The sequence below is a fragment of the Ochotona curzoniae genome, unplaced genomic scaffold, assembly GCF_017591425.1.
Source record: "Ochotona curzoniae isolate NIBS_2020 unplaced genomic scaffold, NIBS_Ocur_1.0 contig_43, whole genome shotgun sequence".
Classification (NCBI taxonomy): Eukaryota; Metazoa; Chordata; class Mammalia; order Lagomorpha; family Ochotonidae; genus Ochotona; species Ochotona curzoniae.
The window spans coordinates 2,664,079-2,687,617 of NW_024466218.1; the positions used below are offsets into that span (position 1 = coordinate 2,664,079).

Consider the following 23,539-nt stretch of genomic DNA (forward strand, 5'->3'; position numbering starts at 1 on the left):
ATTGGCAGGTTCCATGGTCTGACCGTAAAATGCATGTATCAGAGCTGGGCCTCCTCAGTGACTTAGAGGGAGCAGTGGACAGCACATCCAGATGCACATGGAGGATATGGCAGTCCATCAGAGCCTGCAGAGGACACCTGGTACCACAACAGAGAATGGAGGTCAGAGAACAAATTGATCAACTCCCCAGCCAAGTGTTGATTGTGGAAATCTAGGCAAATGGAGACTCTAAGGTGGACTATGTCAGCCAGTGGTTTTTGGAGACGTTTCATCGAGCTTAGAATGGTGAGCTTGGCAGCAATTCAGAACTGTTGAACTATCAAAACCACTTGAACAGTGCCCTCAGAGCATGCCCCACTCCGGGGACCCTGGGATGGGTGGCAGGCTGGGTGGGGTTTCTCCATTTATCTCTTCCCTTACCTCAGATACAGGAAGAAAAAAAAATGAGAATGTGAAAACAATGGTCTTGCCCACTTTCTTGTAGCTCTTGACCCTTTGTGCCCTAATCAACTATGTAAAGATCATCACAATGAAAAAAACAATAATGAAAAGAAAAGAATTTTGCTTGTTTAGATAGATAAAGGCATGTTCCCAGAAAATGGAATTACATCAGGTTTTTTTAAGATTTTTTTTTTTTTATTGCAAAGTTAGATATACAGAGAGAAGGAGAGACAGAGAGGAAGATCTTCCATCCAATGATTCACTTCCCAAGTGGTTGCAATGGCCAGAGCTGAGCTGATCCGGAGCCAGGAGTCAGGAGACTTTTCTGGGTCTCCCACACAGGTGCAGGGTCCCAAGGCTTTGGGCCATCCTTGACTGCTTTCCCAGGCCACAAGCAGGGAGCTGGATGAGAAGTGAGGCCGCCAGGATTAGAACCGGTGTCCATATGGGATCCCAGTACATGCAAGGCAAGGACTTCAGCTGCTCGGTGACCATGCTGGGCCCTCTGTCTTTCTGATCACAGCCACTGTAATTGGTGTGAGGTATTATCTCAGTGTGGTTTTCATTTGCATTTCCCTGATGCTTAGTGGCACTGAACATCTTTTCATGCACCCATTGTCCATCAGTATGTCTTCCTTTGAGGTCTCCCATGTGGGGACAGGGGCCCTAGAACTTAAGCCATCCTCTGCTGTGTTCCCAAACCATGAGCAGGGTTAGATGGGAAATGAAGCAGCCAGGACATGAACTGGGATGCAGTCACATGCAATTAGAGGATTAGCCTCCCACCGAGGACTTGTGAGAGCTACTGCGAACAGCTCTTCTCTCTCTCACGCTCCATCTGTCCTTTCTTCCTTCGAACCTGGTATCCCGTTTCCTTTCGCACTCAACCCAGCACCTGCCTGAGCCACAGCCACACCTTCAGCTGCCGCCTTCTCTCCTCTACTGTGAGGCTTAGGGCATGATTCTCAGATGCGATATGTGTTCACTACTGTCAAATAAACATGTGAAATTAAGACCCTACTGCAAACACTGAACCTAGAAAGAAACAAAAAGTTCTAACTTTCACAGCCCATGTCCTATCACAATCTCACCGACAGAAAGAGGTTATATCTAGGAAAACACACAGCACTTCTGCGCTATGAAGTTATCGAAATATCATGTTCTTAATTCACCATTACATGATCATTATTCATTAGAATAATATCCCACCGACTTCTGCTTCAAATTTTTTTTGATTGCTCCAGCGTGAGAGTTGCATGAATGTTTCAGTGAGGGCTGAGGACTAAAATCCACGGAAGGGAGTGCATTATCTTGAAGAAGAAAATGACTGACTTTGTGATGTTATGAGCTGCTTTTTCACACAAAATAATTTCAAGAAAGCCTTCTGGAAACGCTTGTGACACAACGGATACAAGACAGGATTGATAAAGGAATTGAACCACTGGAGCCAGAATGCAAATTCATACCAACTTGATTTCGGGCGCTCCGCTGGGGGGTATGTTGAAATAACAATTGTGAACAAAGAATATGGAGCCCAGCAAATGGCAAAAACTGCTAAGAGGACAGCCAGAGACTTGGCTAATTTTCTGGATCTGAGCAGTTCAACATGTTCCCTATGGTGAAGGGATAAGGAATCCGCGTGGGCCAGGGAACTCCCTTTAGAAGCATGAATCATTTTGCTTTTCTTCTGGCTTCTAAAGGAAGCTAAAAGGTTGCTCTTCCTCCCCTGTCCCTGGGAATGAAGGGATGGATCTCCTTTCTCTGAGAACAGCCCCCATCTTAACGTTTGCCCGCCGTCACAGGAAGAGACAGAGAGGAGCCTGCTGCGGTGCCTGCTGAGGTTACCACGCTTCCATAGGCGCCGGTAAATATACACATTGAAATATGCAACGGCGATAACTGGGATCAGGAATTCCAGGAGTGAGGTGATGGCTATGACATACCATGCTGAAAAAAATCCAGGCTCACATTCATGGCTCCCATTCTTCCAAGCCTCTGAAACGAGAATCATTGGGCCATTCACCAAGAAGGCCAGCACCCAGACAGCCACCATCTGAATGACAATCTTCAAGATTCCTGTGTTCTGAGCTCTGTAAGTTACCTAGGAGAGAGCAGATAAACTGTTTTTAATATAATGAACATGCAAGGCTTGCACGCAGCATCCCGGAGACCCTCAGAAGTTGCAACGATGTGCAGGAGATCGGGCCGCTACCTAACCTGGGAATCACGACTTGGGTCGGGACAAAGAGCTCAGAGTCAGGACAACGTGAGCCAGAAAGCAATTTTTCTCGCTGATTTTCAAGAGGAAGACAATCATCCTTGAGGCTGAACCTCTGACACTATAGAACCACTCCAGGCCAGTATCGGAAAACAGAAAGCAATTTTTCTTGCCCCAGAAACACTAATCTGAGTCTTTAGCAACTGAAATTGGGTGTGTCCTATCATACAGAGTATTACTCAATCTGGGTCATGACCAGCATTGCTGCTGGCAAAATCGAACAGCCAGTGTTGGATTGCAAGACACATAGTAAGGATCGGTGCTGCATCAGATTGATACTGCATCAGATAAATTCATGAGTCTCTGGGACTACAGACGGAGAGACAGAGAAGGAAACGCGTGGACTGGGTTGCAGTGTGCAATGTGTTCCTCACTGTGTCGGCACAAAAGGAGGGTGAAACCGCTGCCTTATCTGATTCCAGTACTCAGAATCCACTCTGACGTCTCTGCTGAGACTCGAAAGTGGAGTCACGAAGCGAAAGAACTCATGCATCAGCTCAAGAAGACCTGGCACAGACAGAAGAATGTTCAACCTGCAGCAGAGGCACAGGGCTGTTACTGAGCATGACCAACCCACGCTTTCCATGCGCGTGCCCACTAAACAAACATGGCAAAGCTGCAATATTCAGACTGAAAGCCATGACTATGTAGGCGCCATGGTCTTTTTCATGGGCAGGGAATGTTCTAGATTGACATGATCACAAAAAAAAAAAACCCAGCTTGCATAAGGGAAAATGAGATTCTATGACTAAGAATTGCTCTCTCCTCACAAGGCCCACTGTCCTAATGTCAATCTGGAAACCTTTTTAAATGGTTCATTTGTTTGTGTGTTGAAAAGGTAGGGCAGGGCATCAGAAAGAGGAACAGATGTTCAATGTTCCATTAACTGGTTCCCTCTTCAGTCAGCTGTAATAGTCTGGCCTCCCACGTAGCCAGCAGCACGTCAAGGCCATCTTCTGACTTCCCAAGCACAAATCAGCTAGAAGTTAGATCATAAGCAGAACAGCCAGTGCTCAACTAGCTGGCAACAGAAGTGGTGGCTTAACCTACTGTACAACACTGGACTCAATCCTGAAACTTTAAGAATATCTTTTACATCAAAAAGACATGTAAGGCCAACCATGCTATATGAAGGCTAAACATGTAAACCAAGAATTTTTTAGGGGGCTCCTCTTCGATTTTTTTAAGCCAACTTCTCTGATCCTCTTCAGGGTCTGCACATTTCCTTCCAGCCTGACTGCTTGTGTTTCCTGAATTTCCTCATTTGTAGGAAAGGAAAGGATCTTCAGAAAATGGGATGACATTTGAAGGGGAAGAAAATAATTCTGGCGGCCTTGTCCTCTCTCACACTATTTTTGTGAATGTTTAAGTCCCACTCCACAATGTTTCTTAAACAGGTGTACATTATTTAACACTGTCTTTCTTGGATGGTTGTACGTGCTATGAAGGACTCCCCAACAGCTTTCCCTTAGAGAAATCTAGTTAATAATGATTAATAATAATAATAACAATAGTAATAGTAATAATAATACCAAGAAACCACTTTGTTTTCTTTTGAATTATAGGCAAATATAGGTGTTTTACTGTAACTGGTATGTCTCAAGCCAAACTAAAATACATAGGATGTTGAGCACAAGTTCCTAAGTATGATACATTTTTGCCTTCTGCTTCTTGGGCCACAAAGTAGTACACTTGTTGCTCTAGGTCTAGTGATTATAAAGATGGCAACAAAATGCAAATGTTCATGCAATTGCATTTAGTGTTTTAATGGCTTTGTGCAGCCTTGGTAATGGTGTAGTATGTTGGAAAAGATCCCATGAAACATAAAGTCATTTGAGATCATGGACAGCAGAGGGATTTCAGAAGAGACGGCAAACATCAACATCTGTAGGAAGCATTTAAAAAATTTTTTTTTCATTTTATTTTTAATATTATTCACAGGGTTGAGAAGGATGCACACCCATGTGGGCCTCCGATTAGAGTGGGAGGGTCCAGCAAGGAGGTTTTCTCTTCCAGGATGTCGTCAGATTCACATTTCCCAGGCCAGCAGACCTCTAGTCGCCTATCACAGTGTCTCCTCCAGCTTCAGCTGCGTAAGAGTTCAGCTTCCTTGTGATCATGGCCTCTAAGACTTTACTGGTCTTGGAAAGTGTCCTTCCGGTTTCCCATGGCCACCAGTGAACAGCTACCCTGAAGAGCTGCGGGACCTGCCTGAGTTCTGCTGAGCAGGCTGGCATTGTGAACTTTTTCTTAATGATTTGACTGTACTAGGTGCTAAGGATCTAGCTGGCTTCCCCATCACCCATTTTTGGCAAGAAGCAGATGAAATAAGCCTCACTTTTCAGCTGAGTGTCTATCCTCGTTTCTCTAAGCACTTTCTCTAACTGGGCAAAGTTGTCCCTTCTCTGTCCACAGACTTGAAGATAGATTCAAAAGCATTGGAAACCCAGTGAAGATGAAAAAGAAATGTCTGGCAACATGTCGTCCTACAGGAGTCCCCCAAAGGGTTAGGACCCTGAGACTTGGAAAGACATTCACTAGCTAGACCCCAGAGTTCATACCCTCATCTCGTATTCCACAGCCCCTTGAACCTCTCTGTCTGTATGCCAACCTTATCTTCTCCTTTGTCGTGTTGCGGGAAAACATTGCTTGCTTAAGAATTGTCTAACTTGCCACTAGAATTTAAATAGCATAGACCTACCTCCCAAAACTCACTTAGGACCTTCAAGTCCAAAGTCTTTGGGGAAGTTTGATCCAAATGTGTGTTTAGGAAGTGGCCTGCTGGGAGGTGCTTGTGTCATTGAGAGTATGCTCTTGGAAAGTCATTTCCCCCACAGGGTTATTGTAAGAACCTGTGTTTGGGGCCCAGCGCCATAGAGTAACGTCCTCGCCTTGAACGTGATGGAATCCCATCTGGGCACCGGTTCTAATCCAGCTCCCTGCTGTGAACTGGGAAAGTAGTTGACCTTGGGGACCCTGCACCCATGTGGGAGACCCAGAAGAGGCTTCTGGCTCCTGGCTTTGGATTGGCTCAGCTCCACCTGCTGGGGCCACTTGGGGAGTAAATCAGCAAATGAAAGATCTTTCTCTCTGTATTTCCTCTCTGTATATCTGGATTTCCAATAAAAATAAATGTAAAATTTTTAATATAAAAAAAAAGGATGGGCTTGACATGGTGGCTTACCTGCTAAAGTCCTTGCCTTGAACGTGCCAGGATCCCATATGGGCACCGGTTCTAATCCTAGCAGCTCCATTTCCCATCCAGCTCCCTGCTTGTGGCCTGGGAAACCAGTCGAGGGTGGCCCAAAGCCTTGGGACTCTGCACCTGTATGGGAGACCTGGAAGAGCTCCGGGCTTTTGGCTTCAGATCAGCTCAGTTCCAGCTGTCGCAGTCACTTGGGGAGTGAATCATCGGATGGAAAATCTTCCTCTCTGTCTCTCCTCATCTCCCTACATATCTGACTTTGCAAATAAATAAATAAAAAAATAAATAAAAATAAATCTTAAAAAAAAAGAGTTTGGAACACTCCCCCTGCATTGGGGTCACCATGTGACCTTTCCCCCACACAGGCTCCACCTAACTATTTGCCATGCCCCTCAGAGGCCAAACCAATCGGCCCAAGCAAATTTGGATTTCAATGTCCCAAAACTGTGAGCTAAATAATCCTTTTCTACTTATAAAGTTAGTTGCCTCAGTCATTTCTCTTCAGCAGTAAAAAACCTAACATGTGCATTGATGAGGCCATTTCAGATCCAAGTGTGTTTAAACTTTCTTGACAAGGAATCTAATCTGGTGTGGTGTCTTGGTCTTTCTGAGTGGTCTCACTATATAATCTGCCTGTTTTCTCTTGGAGTTTCAGATGGACTCTCTGATCCCATGCAGAAGTGTTGAATTCCTATTTGCCCATCGGTTTTCTTTCTTTTTTATTTATTTATTTTTTAAAAAGCATTATTCTTTTGGTGGGGGTTGGGGGGGGTTGTTTTTTCATTCCTGAAACAACCACAACTGCCAGAGCTGGACTGATTTAAAGGCAAGAGCTCCAATTTTCTTCTGTCGTCTCCCACAAGGGGCATGGCCCAAGAACTTGAGCCATCCTCAGCTGCTTTCCTGAGCCATATGCAGAGAGATGGATAGTAAGTGGAGCAGTAAGCCAGCGTGACGGCTTACTGGCTAAATCCTCACCTTGCAACTGCTAGTATTGCATACGGGTGCTGGTCCTGGCTGCTCGACTTCCTATAAAGTTCCTGCTTGTGGCCTGGGAAAGCAATAGAGTACGGCACAAAGTCTTGGGACTCTGCACCAGCGTGGGAGACCTGGAAGAAACTCCTGGATCCTTGCTTCGGATTGGCTAGGTTAGGGCTATTGCGGGCATTTGGGGAGAACTAGCAGATGCAAGATCTTTCTCTCCGTATCTTCTTCTCTGTAAAATTTGCCTTTCCAATTAAAATTAATGAATTTTTAAAAAAAAAGAAGGAGGAGGAGGAGAAAGAGAAGTGGAGCAGCCAGGACATAAAAGGGGTTCATAGGTGACACCAGAATTGCTGTAGAGGCTTAACATCCGGCATAGACCCCGCCCATCAGTTCTCAACTTGAAGAACATATTTAGGTCTCAGTTCATCTATGGGGTGAAACTCACAAACCCGTGAATCTCCTGTATAGCCAGTCTGCTCCTGAGCGCTTACACTGCTTCTGATAGTTCACCCTGGCTTTTCTGTGCAACTTTCCCATTTTAGTAGCCCACGGGAGGTGACTTATCCAAATCAGAGTATGCACTATTGAGAACTTTGTAGCAGGTTAAAAAAAAAGGATAGGATTCCTCCTGGCTTGTCGATTAACACAAAAATTGTTAGACTTAAAAGTCTGTTTACTTGGAGACCCAAACTTTAGACTGATATCGTCTTCAGAGGGAGATACAGTTTTACTTACTGCATTCAAGACTGACTGGTATCGGTCATAGCTGATGAGGACAATGTTGTACACAGACGCTGTACATAAAAGATAGTCAGTTACGAGCCAAAACAAGCAGATTTCTTTTCCAAAATCCCACTTAAACAGTGTGTGAGGTATGTACAAAGGAATGGAAATTGCACCTGTTAAGGGCAAAAAAAAAAAAAAAAGTCTTAAAAAAATACCCCACAGCAATGAATGCGAACATGTATATTCTTATTAGATACACAACACAATGACATATCTGAATTCACTTAAAAATGCTTTTGATTAAAACTTAGAAATTCATGCTATTTCAGCAAGCATCTCTAGACAGATTTTACTTTTTTTTAATCTCTAAGCTTGATTGTAGTTGTACAAATAAGAAATGAAATGTATATTTAACTTATTTTTATTATTATCATTTTATGATACAGTTCCATAGGCCCTGGGATTTTTCTTATTCCCGCTCCAGTTCCCTTCCCCACTCACTGAGTTCCCCTATATCATTACTATAGTACAGTTTTTCATAAACAGTCATATGTCTATCATTGTGGGCATGGACAGTGGCAGAGTCCAGCATCCTATTGTCAAGATGTAGTTAACAGTTTCACTGGGAGTCCATCTTTGGTCTGGAAGTAGAGATGTGTACTGCATTGTGTCCTCATATCTGGATATGATAATCTGCATTACACTGCTACTGTACGTCCTCTTATATGAAAAGCCACAATACAAAACCAACAACAGGAAGAAAAATCGAGATTTAGAATGCCATGAAGTTAAATAATATGCTACTGGATATGACAGTCTCCATTACACAGGTACTGTACATCCTCTTAAATGAAAAGCAGGGGCCTGGCGTGGTGGCCTAGCAGCTAAAGTCCTTGCCTTGAACGTGACAGGATCCCATATGGGCACAGGTTCTAATCCTGGCTGCTCCACTTCCCATCCAGCTCCCTGACTGTGGCCTGGGAAAGCGGTCAAGGATGGCCCAAGCCTTGGGACCCTGCATCCGTGTCGGAGACCTGGAGAAAGCTCCTGGCTTTGTTTTGGTGCAGCACAGGCCTTTGTGCTCACTTGGGGAGTGAATCATCGGACGGAAGATCTTCCTCTCTGTCTCTCCTCCTCTCTGTATATCTGACTTTCCAGTAATAAATAAATAAATCTTAAAAGAAAAGAAAAGCCACAAAATAAAATCATTAGGAAGAAGAAAAGAAATTAAAAACACTATGAAGTTAAATAACATGCTACTGAATGCCTACTGTGTCACTGAAGAAATGTAAAAGAAAATCAAGAATCTTCTTGAAGAAAATGATGCTACTGTATGATCCATAAATCATGGAATAATTTATTCAGAAGAAAGTGTTTTTGAAGAGATGAAACTAAAAAAAAATCAAAATCCATGAGATACAGTTTCTGCTTTGTTGGTGAGATATGTCTCCTGTAGGCAACAAATAAATGAGTTTTGTTTTTTAATCCAGGCTATTAATCTATAATGTTTGATTGATGAGTTTAAGCCATTTACATTCACAGTTAATATACATGGGTGGTACTTTGGTTCTGTCATTTTAGCAATGGGTTGTTCATTGATTTAGTCTTCTGTTATTTTACTGGGATGTTCTTCACATTTGCCTTGGTTTTGGTGGGTGCTATTCCTCTTCTCTGTCAAGAGAACATCTTGAAGTATCCTTTGTAGGACAAGTTTGGAAGAGGTATATTCTTTTAACTTTACTGCTGAAGAATTTTAGTTCATTTCCAAAGACAAAGGAAAGCTTTGCTGGGTATATTATCCTGGGCCAACAATTTTTTTTTTCTTTTAGAATCTGGCATATGTCACTCCATTTTCTTCTGGCCTGTAGAGTTTCCTGTGAGAGGTCTACTGTGAGTTTAATTGGCATTCCTTTATATGTCAGTTGGCTTTTTTCATGTGCACATTTAAGGATCTTTTCCTTATATTCGACTAAAGAGAGCTTGACTATCATGTATCGAGGTGAAGATCACTTTTGGTCAACCGTGTTGGGAGTTTTGTGCCCCTCCTGGATGTTATTTCCTAATTCTTTCTCTGGTTAGGGAAAATTTTCCTTATTATTTCATTAAATACATTTGCAAACCCAGCTTCTCTTTCTGCACCTTCTGGGACTCCCATAACTCTTACATTTGGCCCTTTAATAATGTCTTTCAGTTCTTGAATACTTTAGCTTGACCAAGCTCTGCTTCCAGCTTTTTGTTGGATTCTCCCTGGTGACAGGAAATTTCTGATTCTGAGATTCTTTTTTCTGCCTCCTTCACTCTATTTTGGAGACTCTCAACTGTACTTTTAATTTGCTCCACTGTATTATTCACTTCTGATGTATCAGCTTTCATTTGATTCATCTCCAGTGTGTCATATTCCTTGATTTCCTTGAATGACAGCTTTATGTGTTTCTTGTTGTTGATAAGAAACTTTATAACAAGTGGTTTAAATTCTGGATCCCCCATTTTCTCAATGTATGCCTCAGTTAACTCTAAGGTGGCAAAGGCTTTTGATCCTTTGCAGGGGAGTCTTCAGTAATATTCATTGTGCCTCTGTCTCTTCTTTTGCTCTTGGTCATTGTACTTCTGGTTATCAGACTCTTCCTGGGGCAGGTTTCTTTCCTTTATTTATTCATTTTTTAAACATTTACTTATTTTTATTGCGAAGTCAGGTATACAGAGAAGAGGACAGTGAGAAAGATCTTCCGTCTGATGATTCACTCCCCAAGTGAGTGCAATGGCCTATGCTATGCCAGTCCGAAGCCAGGAGCCAGGAACTTCTTCCAGGTCTACCACATGGGTGCAGAGTCCCAAGGCTTTGGGCCGTCCTCGACTGCTTTCCCAGTCCACAAGCAGGGAGCTGGATGGGAAGTGGAGCTGCCAGGATTAGAACCGGCATCCATATGGGATCCTGGCGCGTTCAAGGCAAGGACTTTAGCTGCTAGTCCACACCGCCGGGCCCTCTTTCTTTTATTTTTTTTAAGATTTTTTTTTTTCAAAATTTTTATTGGGAAGTCAGATATACAGAGAGGAGGAGAGACAGAGAGTAAGATCTTCCATGCATTGATTCACTCCCCAAGTGGCCACAAAGGCTGCAGCTGCACTAGTCCAAAGCCAGAAGCTTTCTCCAGGTCTCCCACATGGGTGCAGGGTCCCAAGGCTTTGAGCCATCCCCAACTGTTTTCCCAGGCCCAAGCAGGAAACTGGATGGGAAGCAGGACCACCAGGATTAGAACTGACAGGGGCAGGTTTCTAAGCTTTGTCACCCACAGGTCTTCGGTTCAATTTTACTTATTGCCGTTGGTACACAGCTCTTTGTTTGCAGTTCCTTGTGCCACTTCCTCCAGTGAGTTCCAGGTCTGGGTTCTTATGCTAGATTTCCACCATGGTCATCTCCTGGCTCACCATCTCCACCTTCTGTGATACCATGCTTAGGCTTCGCTGTTGTCTGTACAACCTTTCTTCCACTTCTTGTCGGAGCAGGTCCCAGGATTAGGGCGGCACCAGATGTCCTAGTTAGCTAGGTTGTTGGTGGTGTTGATCTAGTCAGAACCTGTTGCCCATTTGGTCTGGGGGGCCACATGGATGTGTCCTCAGAGTCTGTCCTGGTCAAGAGTCGGAGTGCCAGAGCGATGGAAGCACATGACCAAGAGCATGAAATGTGTTTTGAAGAAAAATTCATTCAACAAGATAATACTTATAATAATATATAAATGTTCCTAACAAGTGTCATGTTCATGGGAGGTTCTGATGACAGAAGAGTGGTTCCAAGTTATTTTCTCAGCCTATGCTTCCATTAAAAATATGCTAGTTACAAGTGTGAACCATATTTTAAATTTAAAATTATCTAGAATCAGGCCCAGTGTGGTAGCCTAGTGGCTAAACATTTCACCTTGCATTTGCTGGGACCCTATATGGGTTCCGGTTCATGTCCCACCTGCTCCTCTTCCCTTCCAGCTCCCTGCCTTAGGCCTGGGAATATAGTTGAGGATCCTGCACCTACATGGTGACCCGGAAGAGGCTCCTGGCTTCTGCTTCGGATTGGCTCAGCTCCAGCCATTGCTGCCACTTGAGGAGTGAACCAGCACATGGAAGCTCTTTCTCTCTCTCTCTCCTCTCTGTAAATCTGACTTTCCAATAAGAAATGAATAAATCTTTAAAAACATATATCTAGTAGCAACATTAAAAAGTACAAAAGGAATTGGTGAAATTAATTATAAAATGCTATATTTCAGTATAGTGTAAAGAATGTAAAAATCATAGATGAAACATTTCCTATTTAATGACTAAGCTCTCAGATTTTCATGGTGGTACAACATCTCAATTCTTCTTTTCTCCAATATTTGCTTATTAATTGAAAAGGCTGAGTGACACAGAGATAGAGAATAAGACCTCCATCCGCTGGTTCATGCCCTGCCTGCTTGCCACCAGCAGGCCTCCAGGAGCCAGAGACTCTATCCGTGTCTCCTACAGGTAACTGGGTCATCATTTACACATTTCGGACAAGTGAGCAGGAATCTACATCAGAAGCATGGAGTAGCCAGGACCTGAACCTGGCACTCCAGTATAGGATGTGTAGACCCAACTGGCATCTCAAATTCACCTGTGAGCCTGACATGGTAGCCTAGTGGCTAAAGTCCTCGCCTTGCATCTCCAGGATACCATATGGATTCTGGTTCTAATCCCAGAGGCCACGCCTTCTATCCAGCTCCCTGCTTGTGGCCTGGGAAAACAGTCGAGGATGGCCTAAAGCCTTGGGACCCTGTACTCACATGGGAGACCCGGGTGAAGCTTCTGTCTCCTGGTTTTGGATCGGCTTAGCTCCCCGGCCATTGTGGCCACTTGGGGAGTGAGTCATTGGACAGATCTTCTCTGTCTCTCCTCTCTATATTTCTAAGTTTCCAATAATAAAATAAAATAAATCTTAAAAAAAAAAAGACCATGTGTACCACGTGCTTGGATTTAGCTCTTTTTCATTTTTTGTTTTTTCTTTTCTCTTTCTCTCTTTCTTTCTTTCTTTCTTTCTTTCTTTCTTTCTTTCTTTCTTTCTTTCTTTCTTTCTTTCTTTCTTTCTTTCTTTCTTTCTTTATAATACAGAGAGGAGAATAGACAGAGAGGAAAATCTTCCGTCCTATGGTTCATGCCCCAAGCGGCCACAACAGCTGCAGCTGAGCCAATCCGAAGCCAGGAGCCAGGAGCTTCTTCCAGGTCTCCCATGCAGGTGCAGGGTCCCAAGGCTTTGGGCCGTCCTCGACTGCTTTCCCAGGCCACAGGCAGGGAGCTGGATGGGAAACGGAGCTGCCAGGATTAGAACTGGCACCCATATGGGATCCTGGCTTGTTCAAGGTGAGGACCTTAACCGGTACGCTATAGTGCTGGGTTCAATGCCATTTTCATAACAGCTGTCATGAACCATGTACCTTCAGTGGCTTCTTATTACTCTCCATATCAAGTACTTGTCCCTACCTATGTGTCCGGCCTATGCAGCAGACACTTTGTTTGTGTTCCTCCTGGTCCATTGTCACCAGGATGAGCTACCCCAGCCCTAATTACATTCCACCTTCTCCTACTGGAATATCTTCTTTTCCTCTAAACACATTGAGAAGTCTAAACAAACAAACAAATGAGAGACAAGTTCAGATCATTCTTCCTGGAACTTCTTGGCCGACTTCCTCTGTCACCTTCCTGGCAATCTATTCATACAGTCTTCGATTGTGCACAGTTGCTTTGTGCTTTATATCGGTGTCTTTCTCATCTGTCTTGGCTGACTATTAGGATACGATTCTAAGACAATGTTTATATTTTCTACAGCATCTAAAGTTGACCAATGACTTGCACATTTAACTTAAACTCAGAACAGCTGATTATGTACTGCACAATTACCACATTGCAACCATTTCACTGCGTGCATCTCAAATATTATCTCAATTAATCTTTGTAGAAACTTTGCGAGGGAGGAACCATGATGAGATAACAGAACCTGAAGTTTAAAAAGAAGAAATAAATAGACCGAGTTCTGTTCAGTATGGAAGTCTGATCATTGTGGTTCTTTCTTTCTTGCTTGCTTGCTTTCTTTCTTTCTTTCTCTCTTTCTCCCTTTCTCTCTCTCCTTCCTTCCTTCCTTCTTTTTTTTTCTAAGTCTTGTTAAGATTTTAGGTGATTTGTTCTATTTCACTGATGACCCAGGTACTTGAGCCCGTGCCATCTGCATGGGAGACCTGGATGAAGTTCCTGGTTCCTGGTTTCTGCCTCTCCCCATCTTGGATGTTGTGGCCATGGTGGAGTGGGGGAGGCACGGAAACAAGTAGACAGAAGCTATCCCCCTGGGCCCAGCATGGTAGCTTAGTGGCTGGGACCCTTGCCTTGTATGTGCCAGGATCCCATACAGGCACCAGTTCATGTCCCAGCTGCTTCACTTCCCATCCAGCTTTGGATTGGCTCAGCTCTGGCCATTGTGGCCACTTGGGGAGTAAACCAACAGATGGAAGATCCTTTTCTCTTTCTCTCTATATATCTGACTTTGCAATAAAAACAAATAAACCTTAAAATAGACATCTCTATGTGTGTCTCCCTTCTCTATCTAGTGCTCTTCCAAAAAAGTAAATAAATAAATTTATTTTTAGAAGAAAAAGAGATAGCAGTGCCTGGCCTTGTGCAGCATAGTGAATTTGGTGCTGATTGTAACTTGGCACCCCAACATCCAAGCTCCAATATCTGAATTTCTGATTCAGCTTCCAGTTAATGTGCCTGGGAAGACAGCAAATGATGGTTCAAGTACTTGGGCCCCTGCTAGCCATGCACCTGACCCAAATACAGTTTTTGAATCCTGGGTTGGCCCTTGCCCAGATCTGGCTGTCACCCACTAGTAGGGTGAGACAGTGGATGGAAATTTTTGTTCTTTCCCTCTCTTTCTAACTTCCAAGTAAAAATAAATAAATATTCAGGGGCGGGGGCACATTAGAGGGCTGTTTCTGTCTTCACAAACTCAGAGAAGGGCTGTGTAAGGGTGCAATAAGAAGCCAGCTGTCTATCAGCTGGCAAGAGTCCTCACCATCAACTACACTGGCCACAACTGTGACCTGGCATGTCCTGCCTCCAGAACTGGGAGAAAATGCATTCATGTTCCTTAAATCACCCAGTCTATGGTACTTCATTATGGCAGGAGAAGGCAAGAGGAGAGCCCTGCCTGGGACGTGCAAGTGTGACAGGTACACTTTATTACCCTGAAAAATTTAGTTCAGGCTGTTTGCAGCATCCACCTTCTATCCCTGAAGATGCTGTCCAGGCCATAGATGTGCATTTGAACAAGGTACCCCAAGAGGACATGTCTGATCACATGGTGCTGATTATAGCAAATAGATATAGATACGGTTGGTACATTTTCCCCAGAATCCTCTACAAATGAGGCTTATTGAAGTGACATCTGACATAACTGGTACTGCTACTGTTTCTTTAATCATATATTTTTTTTACCTTGTACAAATAAATTCAGCCTGGAAAGCTTGCTTCTGAGGTGTCACAAAGTTAGCTTTTCAACAAGGAAAAAGAAGGCATTTCTTCAACCTGTGGCAGAGAGCTCACAGCCAGAAAGCCCAGAGGCTGAACAAGCACGAGGTTCTTCTTTCTCCTGCCATCATCATGCAGTTCTGCAGCTCTGGGTCTCGAGACCCTTACATGAGGCCAGGCTGGCTTCCAGCAACAGGAAACCTCTCACAAGCCCTGTCCTGCTGTTCATAACCTCCACGTGTTCCTCTGGGCTCTGAGCCGAAAGGACCACTTCTGAGCACGGTGAAGGGAAGACTTAGCACTGGCAGAACACTTGGATCTCATCACACAAAGCTCTTGCAGGTTGCTGTCATTCTTGTGCTATGACAAGTGTTGCATGAAGCAAAGCTCTGGATGAAGCTGGCAGGGTGCAGAGGAGGAGTGAATGGAAGACGGGGAGATTAACAGGCATGCTGCTTGATCTGCCCCCCGCCCCTTTTTTTTCCTCTTATCCACCTGCTGACAGAGAGGGAACACCAAGTTCCCTTACTACATTTGCAGGGTCATTTCTTGGTGACCTGCCCCATCAATGTACTGTGCTACTGCCCTTGGATGGCAGAGCTACTGTGGGCTGACCTGGGGCTGGCACAGAAGCTCATTCTAGTCTAAAGCCATGTCTGATCAGAAGATTCGGGCTCTTTGTTCTCTCATGGAACATCTCTTTCCTTCCTACTGCTAGGGTAGACAAGACCTTCCTCTCTGGCTGAATCAAAAGATAACATGCTCTTTAAGTGCTGGTGTTGACAAGAAGTCCCACAATTCTGAGAAGGAAGAGGAGAGGGATACGTGTGGGAAGAGCAAAATATTCTCTATATTCATATAAATATCCTTGTGTATTTGTACATGTTCATTGAGCCTAGAGAATGACGTGGAATGATCTACATCAAGCTGCCAATACAATTCACCTGGAAGGGAAGAACTGATATGAGAACTGGGGAAATTGTTGCATTAAAAAAAAATATTTCACAATCTTTACCTGCAACCCTATCAGTTCCATGCCAGCCATGACTCCTAACCCAGTGGTGTTTCCTACAGACGTTTCTGTGCCAGCGTCAAAGCCACGGCCCCCTCATTCCTCTGAGAGTGCCGTAACTTCTTCACCTGAGAAGTCCAGTCTAGCTCCTCTTCCTCATTCTCTTGTCCGACCCCACCCTTTGTGGCTCTGCAGCCCTGGCTCAGAGTCTCACCACAACTTCTGCCTAGATTGCCACAGGACTCTTTGAAACCACACGGCCACATGCTCTAGCTTCACACTTCCTGTCTTCTTCTGCCTCTGAGGGACAGCTTCAATAAAATCAATCCTTATTATCTCCAAATTACCTGTTGCGTAAACGCCAGCCCAGCTTCCCATTAGTGTTCACAGGCTTTCACTGTATAGATTCCAAATTCGTCTCCTGCTACTCCTAGCACTGGATTTTTTTTTTTTTCCTACCACCTGCCAATGGAGAAGGAGCACCAAGCTTCCTAACTACATTTGCAGAGTCATTTCTCAAAGACCTGCCCCGTCAACTTTAAGCTCGTACATGGTAACATATGCACCGTGATTCTGTAAAGAATTAGTTATTTGTTTGAAAGCTGCAGTAATAGAAAGAGAAGAAGCAGCAGAGATCTTTCATCTGTTGGTTCATCCCTCAAAGGTTACAACAGCTAGGCTTAATTTAGGATGAGGCCAGAAGCCAGTAAGCCCATCCCAGTTTTCCACGTAGGTGACAGGGTCACACATACTTGGATCATCCCCAGCTTCCTTCCCAGGGAAACATACAGGAAATCGGAAGTCAAGTAGACAGGACTCGAACTAGTGCTCCTACGGGATGCTAGCATGGTAATCTCTACCTTAATTCTCTGTGCCACATCAGCACCGGCACAAGGATTTATTATTATTATTATTATTATTATTATTATTATTATTATTATTATTATTATTTTAACCAGGATGCCATTGGGCTACTTCTCTCATCTTCATCTCTGTGTAAGAAAATTGAGTACACCCTTCACAGTGCATTTCAATGCTATTACCCACTAAATATGTCCCATCTCCTGCATCCAAGTGCCCATAGAATTTGATAGGTCTTCACGGACCTTACAGCGTACTGTTAAGGCTACTTGCAAATTTTTCTTATCCATTCTACTACACTGCAATCTCTCTAAAGAAAAAACAAAGACATTCTTCAATGGCTTTGTCAATTACCTGATAATACTTTAAAAGCCAGCAGCACTTACGAATTGTAGGTACTGAGACAAGTTTGTAATCTCAGTTTGGGGTGATACAATTACAGAGAGATCTAGAGAGGGGACCTCATGTTTGTTGAACAAGGACTGTGTTGTAGGCCATCACAAAAATTCTGTAAGTTTTATTTTAAACTAAATATATAAAGTCATCCGAATATATCAGATTGAACAATACTAGGCAGGTAGGCATCGAGCCCAGCTGGAAAGCTGGATCAGATTCCTAATTCCTGGCTCCAGCAGCTGAGTCCCATCATCACAGACATTCAGGGAGTGAAGCAGCAGAAGGGAGCACTGTGTTGTTTCTCTCTCTCATTCGTTCTCTGATAAACAGACACATACATAATTTTAAAGGAAATCAGACTAAGGACTTTCAATAAGACAATCACTTGATGTGTCTGCAAATCCACTCATTGTAATAAGCATTATCAAAAACGCTAATAATCTGGTAACAAAAAAAATACAAAGTTTGTGTTTTTAAAAGATTAATTTTACATTCATGGTCTCTTAGCCATAAATAACACTGTGATATCTTATTAAATGCAAGATTATTTATTCTCAAGTGTATTTTGCCATATTGTGAAATGCATAAAATGACGCTAATAATTGTAGTATTTAGTTGATCTGAATACATCTTTTTTGTTTGTTCTAATTACCAGCATATACATCACCTCTATTCTTCCAACACTATGATACTGAGACGACTCCATAAAGGACACTTACATTTCCAAATATAAACATGCAAGAAAAATACCTCTAGAAACAAGTCATTCTTACACTCAGATTTTTTTTTATCATTAGTCTGAACTATTTTTATTTCACAGAGAGTAAGCTGTACTCAGATGAAAATTCCCCTCCAATCCTGATTTTCATATTCAGAACATTTCCTTAATGTACCATCTAGCCATCCTAAGTTTTTAATAATTAACATTTTTGTTTTATCTTCTACCATCTTCTACAGGCCCCTGAAGTAACTACAGTAAATCTCATGCTTTCAAAAATAAATTGTAACTGGAAAAGATTATTTTTCAATAAAAACATGTAACTTACCCACAAAGAAGTCCGAAATGGCCAAATTAAGAAAAAAATAATTACTTCGATGTCTAAGATTTTTGTCCACCATAAAAGCTAAGATGACCACTGCATTTCCTACCACTATAAAAAAGGCTAGTAAGGACATTAAAAACCCTAAAATAATGCTAGTGTTTGCGGCTGAGTTAACTGTGCTGTTAGTATCGGGCATCACACCAAATGCTGAAGAAGCTCACAGGAGCCAGAGAGTCCAAGCGGCAGTTCTGAGCAGTGTGTATCCCAGCAGGTGCGCAAAGCACACAGTCTCCTGGTGCAGACAACTTTTAATCTAGTGCCCATCTCATAGCACTTCCTGATTCTTGAAAAGTAGATTTGTCGTAACAATTTCCCTTTAACTGACTCTCAAAAAAATTACTCAAAAAGAAAAAATGAAACGAAAGGAAACAAAACCCACTGTGAAATGTTTTCTCTGAGACGTTCTTTGTTGTTGTTGTTGTTTTTCGATACAATTTAGTTGGTGCTGGACTCTCCCTTCCCCCTTCTCCAAGTTCCCTCCCCTCCCCTCTGTTCTCTCCTCTAGTTTTACAATGTGTCCCCTTTGTGAATTTTCCTGAGTCCATCATGCCGCCACTGGAGTGTCTCCCAGCCATGTAGGAGACTTTCATTTCGTTGTGAGTTCATTCTTCTATCCTGGGGCCCTAACGTAGGTACAGTGAGGATTAGATCTTCATTATTTGTGGGCAGTACCAATAACAGTCACAAAAGGGATATTGATCATCTCTGAGACATTCTTTCAAGATTTTATTTTATTTCTCTGAAGCATAGAATAACAAAGAGAGGGAAGAATCCAATTAAAAATTACCAGGCCTGACAAGAAAGTGGCAAACAATGAGAGAAAAAAAAAAATTCACCAGTTGAAAGCGATCCAGAACTGACAGAGATATTAGAATTAACAAGGACAGTAAGACAGTTAATGATAGCTCTACAAGCGCTGGATATTTTCCAAAAGATAGGTAAATATTCAGAGGATAAATGAAAAACAGTATATCTAAACTGCAAATATATTATTAATATATTTATTGAATCAATGAGATTAAAATAGTACAGAAGACAAAATTAATAAATGTTGTTTTCCACAAAAAGGAAAATACGGTAGGCAGCATCGAGTATAGCAGCTGAGTCACCTCTCCGATGCCTCCCTGTCATGCTAGCGTGTCAGGTACAAGTTCTGGCTGCTCCGTTTGTCACTGGGCTTCCTGCTAATGCACACCAAGGTGGCATCTGAGGATGCCTCGTGTACTTGGGTCCTTGCCAGTGACATGGAAGACCACAAGGGGTTTCTCTCTAACTTTTCAAACCAAATGAAAATGTTTTTCCTTTAAAAATGAGAAAAAAGTAAAAGAGACTTTAAGAAAATTAACAGAGCATCTGTCACTTATAGGACAACTTCAAATGAGCTAATATATGTCTAGAGAATTCTCTGAAGGAAAGAAGAAGGGAAGAAACAAGAAAAAGATCAGAGAACTAGTGGTCCCAAACTCAAAATTGGATGAGAACTAAGAACTAACGAGTTTAATCCATCTACAACACAGGAAGATTATAAAGAAAACTATATGAGGCACTTTAAAGAAAGCCTCTTGAAATCTGTGTTGAAATGAAACCCATCAGAGCAGCTGGGCGGAGGGAGACACGTAACACCCACGACCTGAAAGATCCGAATGTCAGCACATTTCTCAAAGGAAGCCACACAAGCAAGAAGCCAGTGCTTGCGGCATCCTTCAAACCGAGAATCCCGCAAGTGGTACACGTGACAAACGTGATAAAGACAAAAGAAAAGATTTTTTTTTTCAGATGCACAAAACGTGAAAGAATTCATCAGCAGCAATTTGAACTTCAAAAAATGTTAAAGAAACTTTCTCATCAGAAGAAAAATGAGGCTTAAAGGAAACAGAGTCTATCCCAGGGCGGGAGGAGCCACGGACATACACGTTTTCTTGCTCACCTCCTGGCAAACAGAATGGAAGCTGCTAGAGGACACACACGGTATTTTGTTTCACTTTGACACACACACACATATGTTTTAATGAACAATATAAAAAATATATATATAATACATGTTTTGAAGAACAATCCCGTGCCAAAAAAAAAAAAAAAAAAACAGAATTGCCTAAGCAATAACAATATAAATGGAACATACCCATATGACCTCCAGGCATATCAAAAAGAACCCAACAGTACCCTCTTCCAGGTGGGGCTCTCAGGATTAAGTCTATTTTTGAAAGGAAAGACAGATATACAGAAAGAAGGAGGTATAAAGAGAAAAATCCTCCATCTGCTGGTTTACTCTACACATGGCCACAATGTCCAGTTGAGCTGATCTGGGGCCAGGAGCTTCTTCAAGGTCTCTCACGCGGATGCTGGGCCCCAAAGTTTTGGGCCATACTCCACTATTTTCCCACGCTACAAGCAGTGAGCTGGATGGGAAGTGGAGCAGAGAGGACATTAACGGGCACCCATATGGGATCCTGGTGCATGCAAAGCGAGGATGTAGTCACTAGGCTATCACGTTGGGCCCAGGGGTCTTATCCTAACATCTAAAATCACACATTTGAGGTGAGTGTTTGGTTCATGGGTTTAGATGCCACTTGGAGTGCCTGCAGCCCCTATCGGAGTGCCTGGCCTTGAATCCTGGTTGCACTTCAACTTCTGGCTTCTTGCTGATATATACCCTGGAAAGCAGCAAGTGATGGCTCAAGTGTTTGAGTCCCTACACCCACATGGAGGCTTTTGATGTGGGCTGACCCAGTTCCAGCTCCTGGCTGTGGAGTGACCGAGTCCCAGCTGTTGCCGACACTTGGTGAGTGAACCAGCAGTGAAAACTGTCTCACGCACCCACAACTCTCATTTTCAAAAAAATGAAAACAGGGCTCAGTGCAACAGCCTAGTGGCTAAAGTCCTTGTCTTGCATGCGCTGGGATTTCATATGGGCGCTGGTTAATGTCCCGATTGCTTCACTTCCTATCCAGCTCCCTGCTTGTGGCTTTGGAAAGCAGTAGAAAACAGCCCAAAGCTTCGGAACCCTGCACCCATGTGGGAAACCTGGAAGAAGTTCCTTGCTTTGAATCAGCTCAGCTCCAACCATTGTGGCCACTTGGGGATTGAATCAGCCAGGGGGAATGAATCAGCAGATGGAAATTCTTTCATTCTGTCTCTCTTCCCCTGTGTAAATATGACTTAAAAAAAAAAGTAAAATAAATCCTAAAAAGGAAAAGACACAAAGAAATAACTTTTAAAATAGAGAAGCATACATTAATCTCACCCACTTTTTAAAAATATTTATTTATTTTTACTGCAAATCCAAATGTATAGAGAAGAGGCGAGACAGCAAGGAAGATGCTCCATCTGATTATTCACTGTCCAAGTAATTGCAACGTTCAGAGCTGAGCCTATCTGAAGTCAGGAATCAGAAGCTTCTTCTGGGTATCCCATGTGGGTGCAGGGTCCCAAGGCTTTGGACCGTCCTCGACCGCTTTCCCAGGCCACAAGTAAGGAGTTAGATGGGCAGGGGCATGCCAGGATATGAACTGGCACTGATATGGGATCCTGGCACATTGAAGGCGAGGATTTTAGCTGCTAGGCCACTGTGCTGTGCCAGGACCTAATATCATTCATTTTTGTATTTTAATTTTATATTCAAAAATTATGTGAAAACACTTTTTACATAGTCATCCTATAGGGTCAGTGTAGTTGATTGGATTATGAAACATTAGTTATATTCTGCACCAGTGTAATTTATTTTTTATTTTTCATTTAGTCATAATTAATTAATTTACTATTATTTTAATAATCTTTACATAGTTGATTAGGACACAAAGGGTCAAGGGTTACAGGAAGGTGGGTAAAATCATTGCTTCCACATTTTTTGAGTGTGTATCTGAAGTAAGGAGGGAGATAAAGGGAGAAGCCCCACCTGACCTTTCACCCCATCCCAGGGTCCCCGGTGTGGGGCATGCTCCGAGGGCACTGCTCAAGTGGTTTTGATAGTTCAACAGTCCTGAAATGTTGCCAAGCTCACCATTCCAAGCATGATGAAATCTCTCCAGAATCCACTAGCTGGCATAGTCCACCTTGGAGTCTCCGTTTGCCCAGATTTTCACTGCCAATATATGACTGGGGTATTTGATTAGTTCTGTCCTCCATTCTCTGTTGTGGTACCAGGTGTCCTCTGCAGGCTCCAATGGATTTCCCTATCCTCTACGTACATCTGGATATGCTGTCCACTGTTTCTTCTGAGCCTCTCCGGAGGCTCAGCTTCGACACTTGTACTCCATGGTCAGATCATGGAATCTGCACTTCTCTTCATGGTTTGGGTTCTGAGATCAGCAGTTCAATTGGAGGGATCTCCAAAGAAACTTCATCTAAGGTGATCCCAGACCTGATTCTTGCGTGTGAATGCCACTACAGGGTCCAACACAGTCCGTCGCCCCAATCAGCTTATGTATTATGCTAGTGGTTGGATTTGCTGGGTCAGTTCTGTTTCCAGACCTGTCTTCCACATGAATCTTGGGTGTTGCAGTCAAGCCTGATTCTGGCCAGCACTCACTCAGCCCTCATGCAAACCAGTGGGAGCTGCAGCCTAGACGGGATGATCCACAATAACCCCCACCAGGCATGCCCCCTACCCTGGTTCCCATGCTTACCAGTATATATAGCAGATTGGTTCAGTCTGTCCTACATGTCAATTGGCATTGAAACCTAGTTCAACCCTACCAGCTCTACTTTTCAGCTCACACACATGCTGGCGGGTGCCATTCTGTCTAGCCATGCCTGCCCCAGACCTGGTTTTCATGCACTCCAGTGGGAGTGGTAATCCAAGAGGGAGGTGCCCACTATTTTCCCTACTGTGCCTCTCCCACTCTCCACCTGCACTCTGCAGGTGGTTCTACAGTTTAACTTGACAGAATTAAGCCCCAGTTACAGCTTCTGTCAGCTGATGCTGTGGCAAAACCCAACCAGCCCTCACCCATTCTGATTTATGCTCGCACCAGTAGGAACATTCAGCCCAGCTTGGCTTTTCC

The 23,539-nt window shown here is 43.2% G+C and overlaps 1 protein-coding gene across 2 annotated transcripts; it reads right to left on the minus strand.

The window, feature by feature from the left end:
- Positions 1-1,348: 1,348 nt before the first annotated feature.
- Positions 1,349-18,739, minus strand: HRH4 (histamine receptor H4). Of its 2 annotated transcripts, none has more exons than XM_040984829.1 (3): positions 18,480-18,739; positions 2,773-2,780; positions 1,349-2,434 (listed from the first exon to the last, which is right to left on the minus strand). In XM_040984829.1, exons 1-3 carry the CDS (start codon positions 18,670-18,672, stop codon positions 1,748-1,750), a joined length of 888 nt encoding a protein of 295 aa, XP_040840763.1. In that variant the 5' UTR covers positions 18,673-18,739; the 3' UTR covers positions 1,349-1,747. The 2 variants fall into 2 exon arrangements, with proteins under 2 accessions (XP_040840763.1, XP_040840762.1); XM_040984828.1 differs by lacking the exon at positions 2,773-2,780 and adding an exon at positions 7,647-7,810 and having other exon boundaries at positions 1,349-2,542.
- Between the last annotated feature and the right edge of the window lie 4,800 nt (positions 18,740-23,539).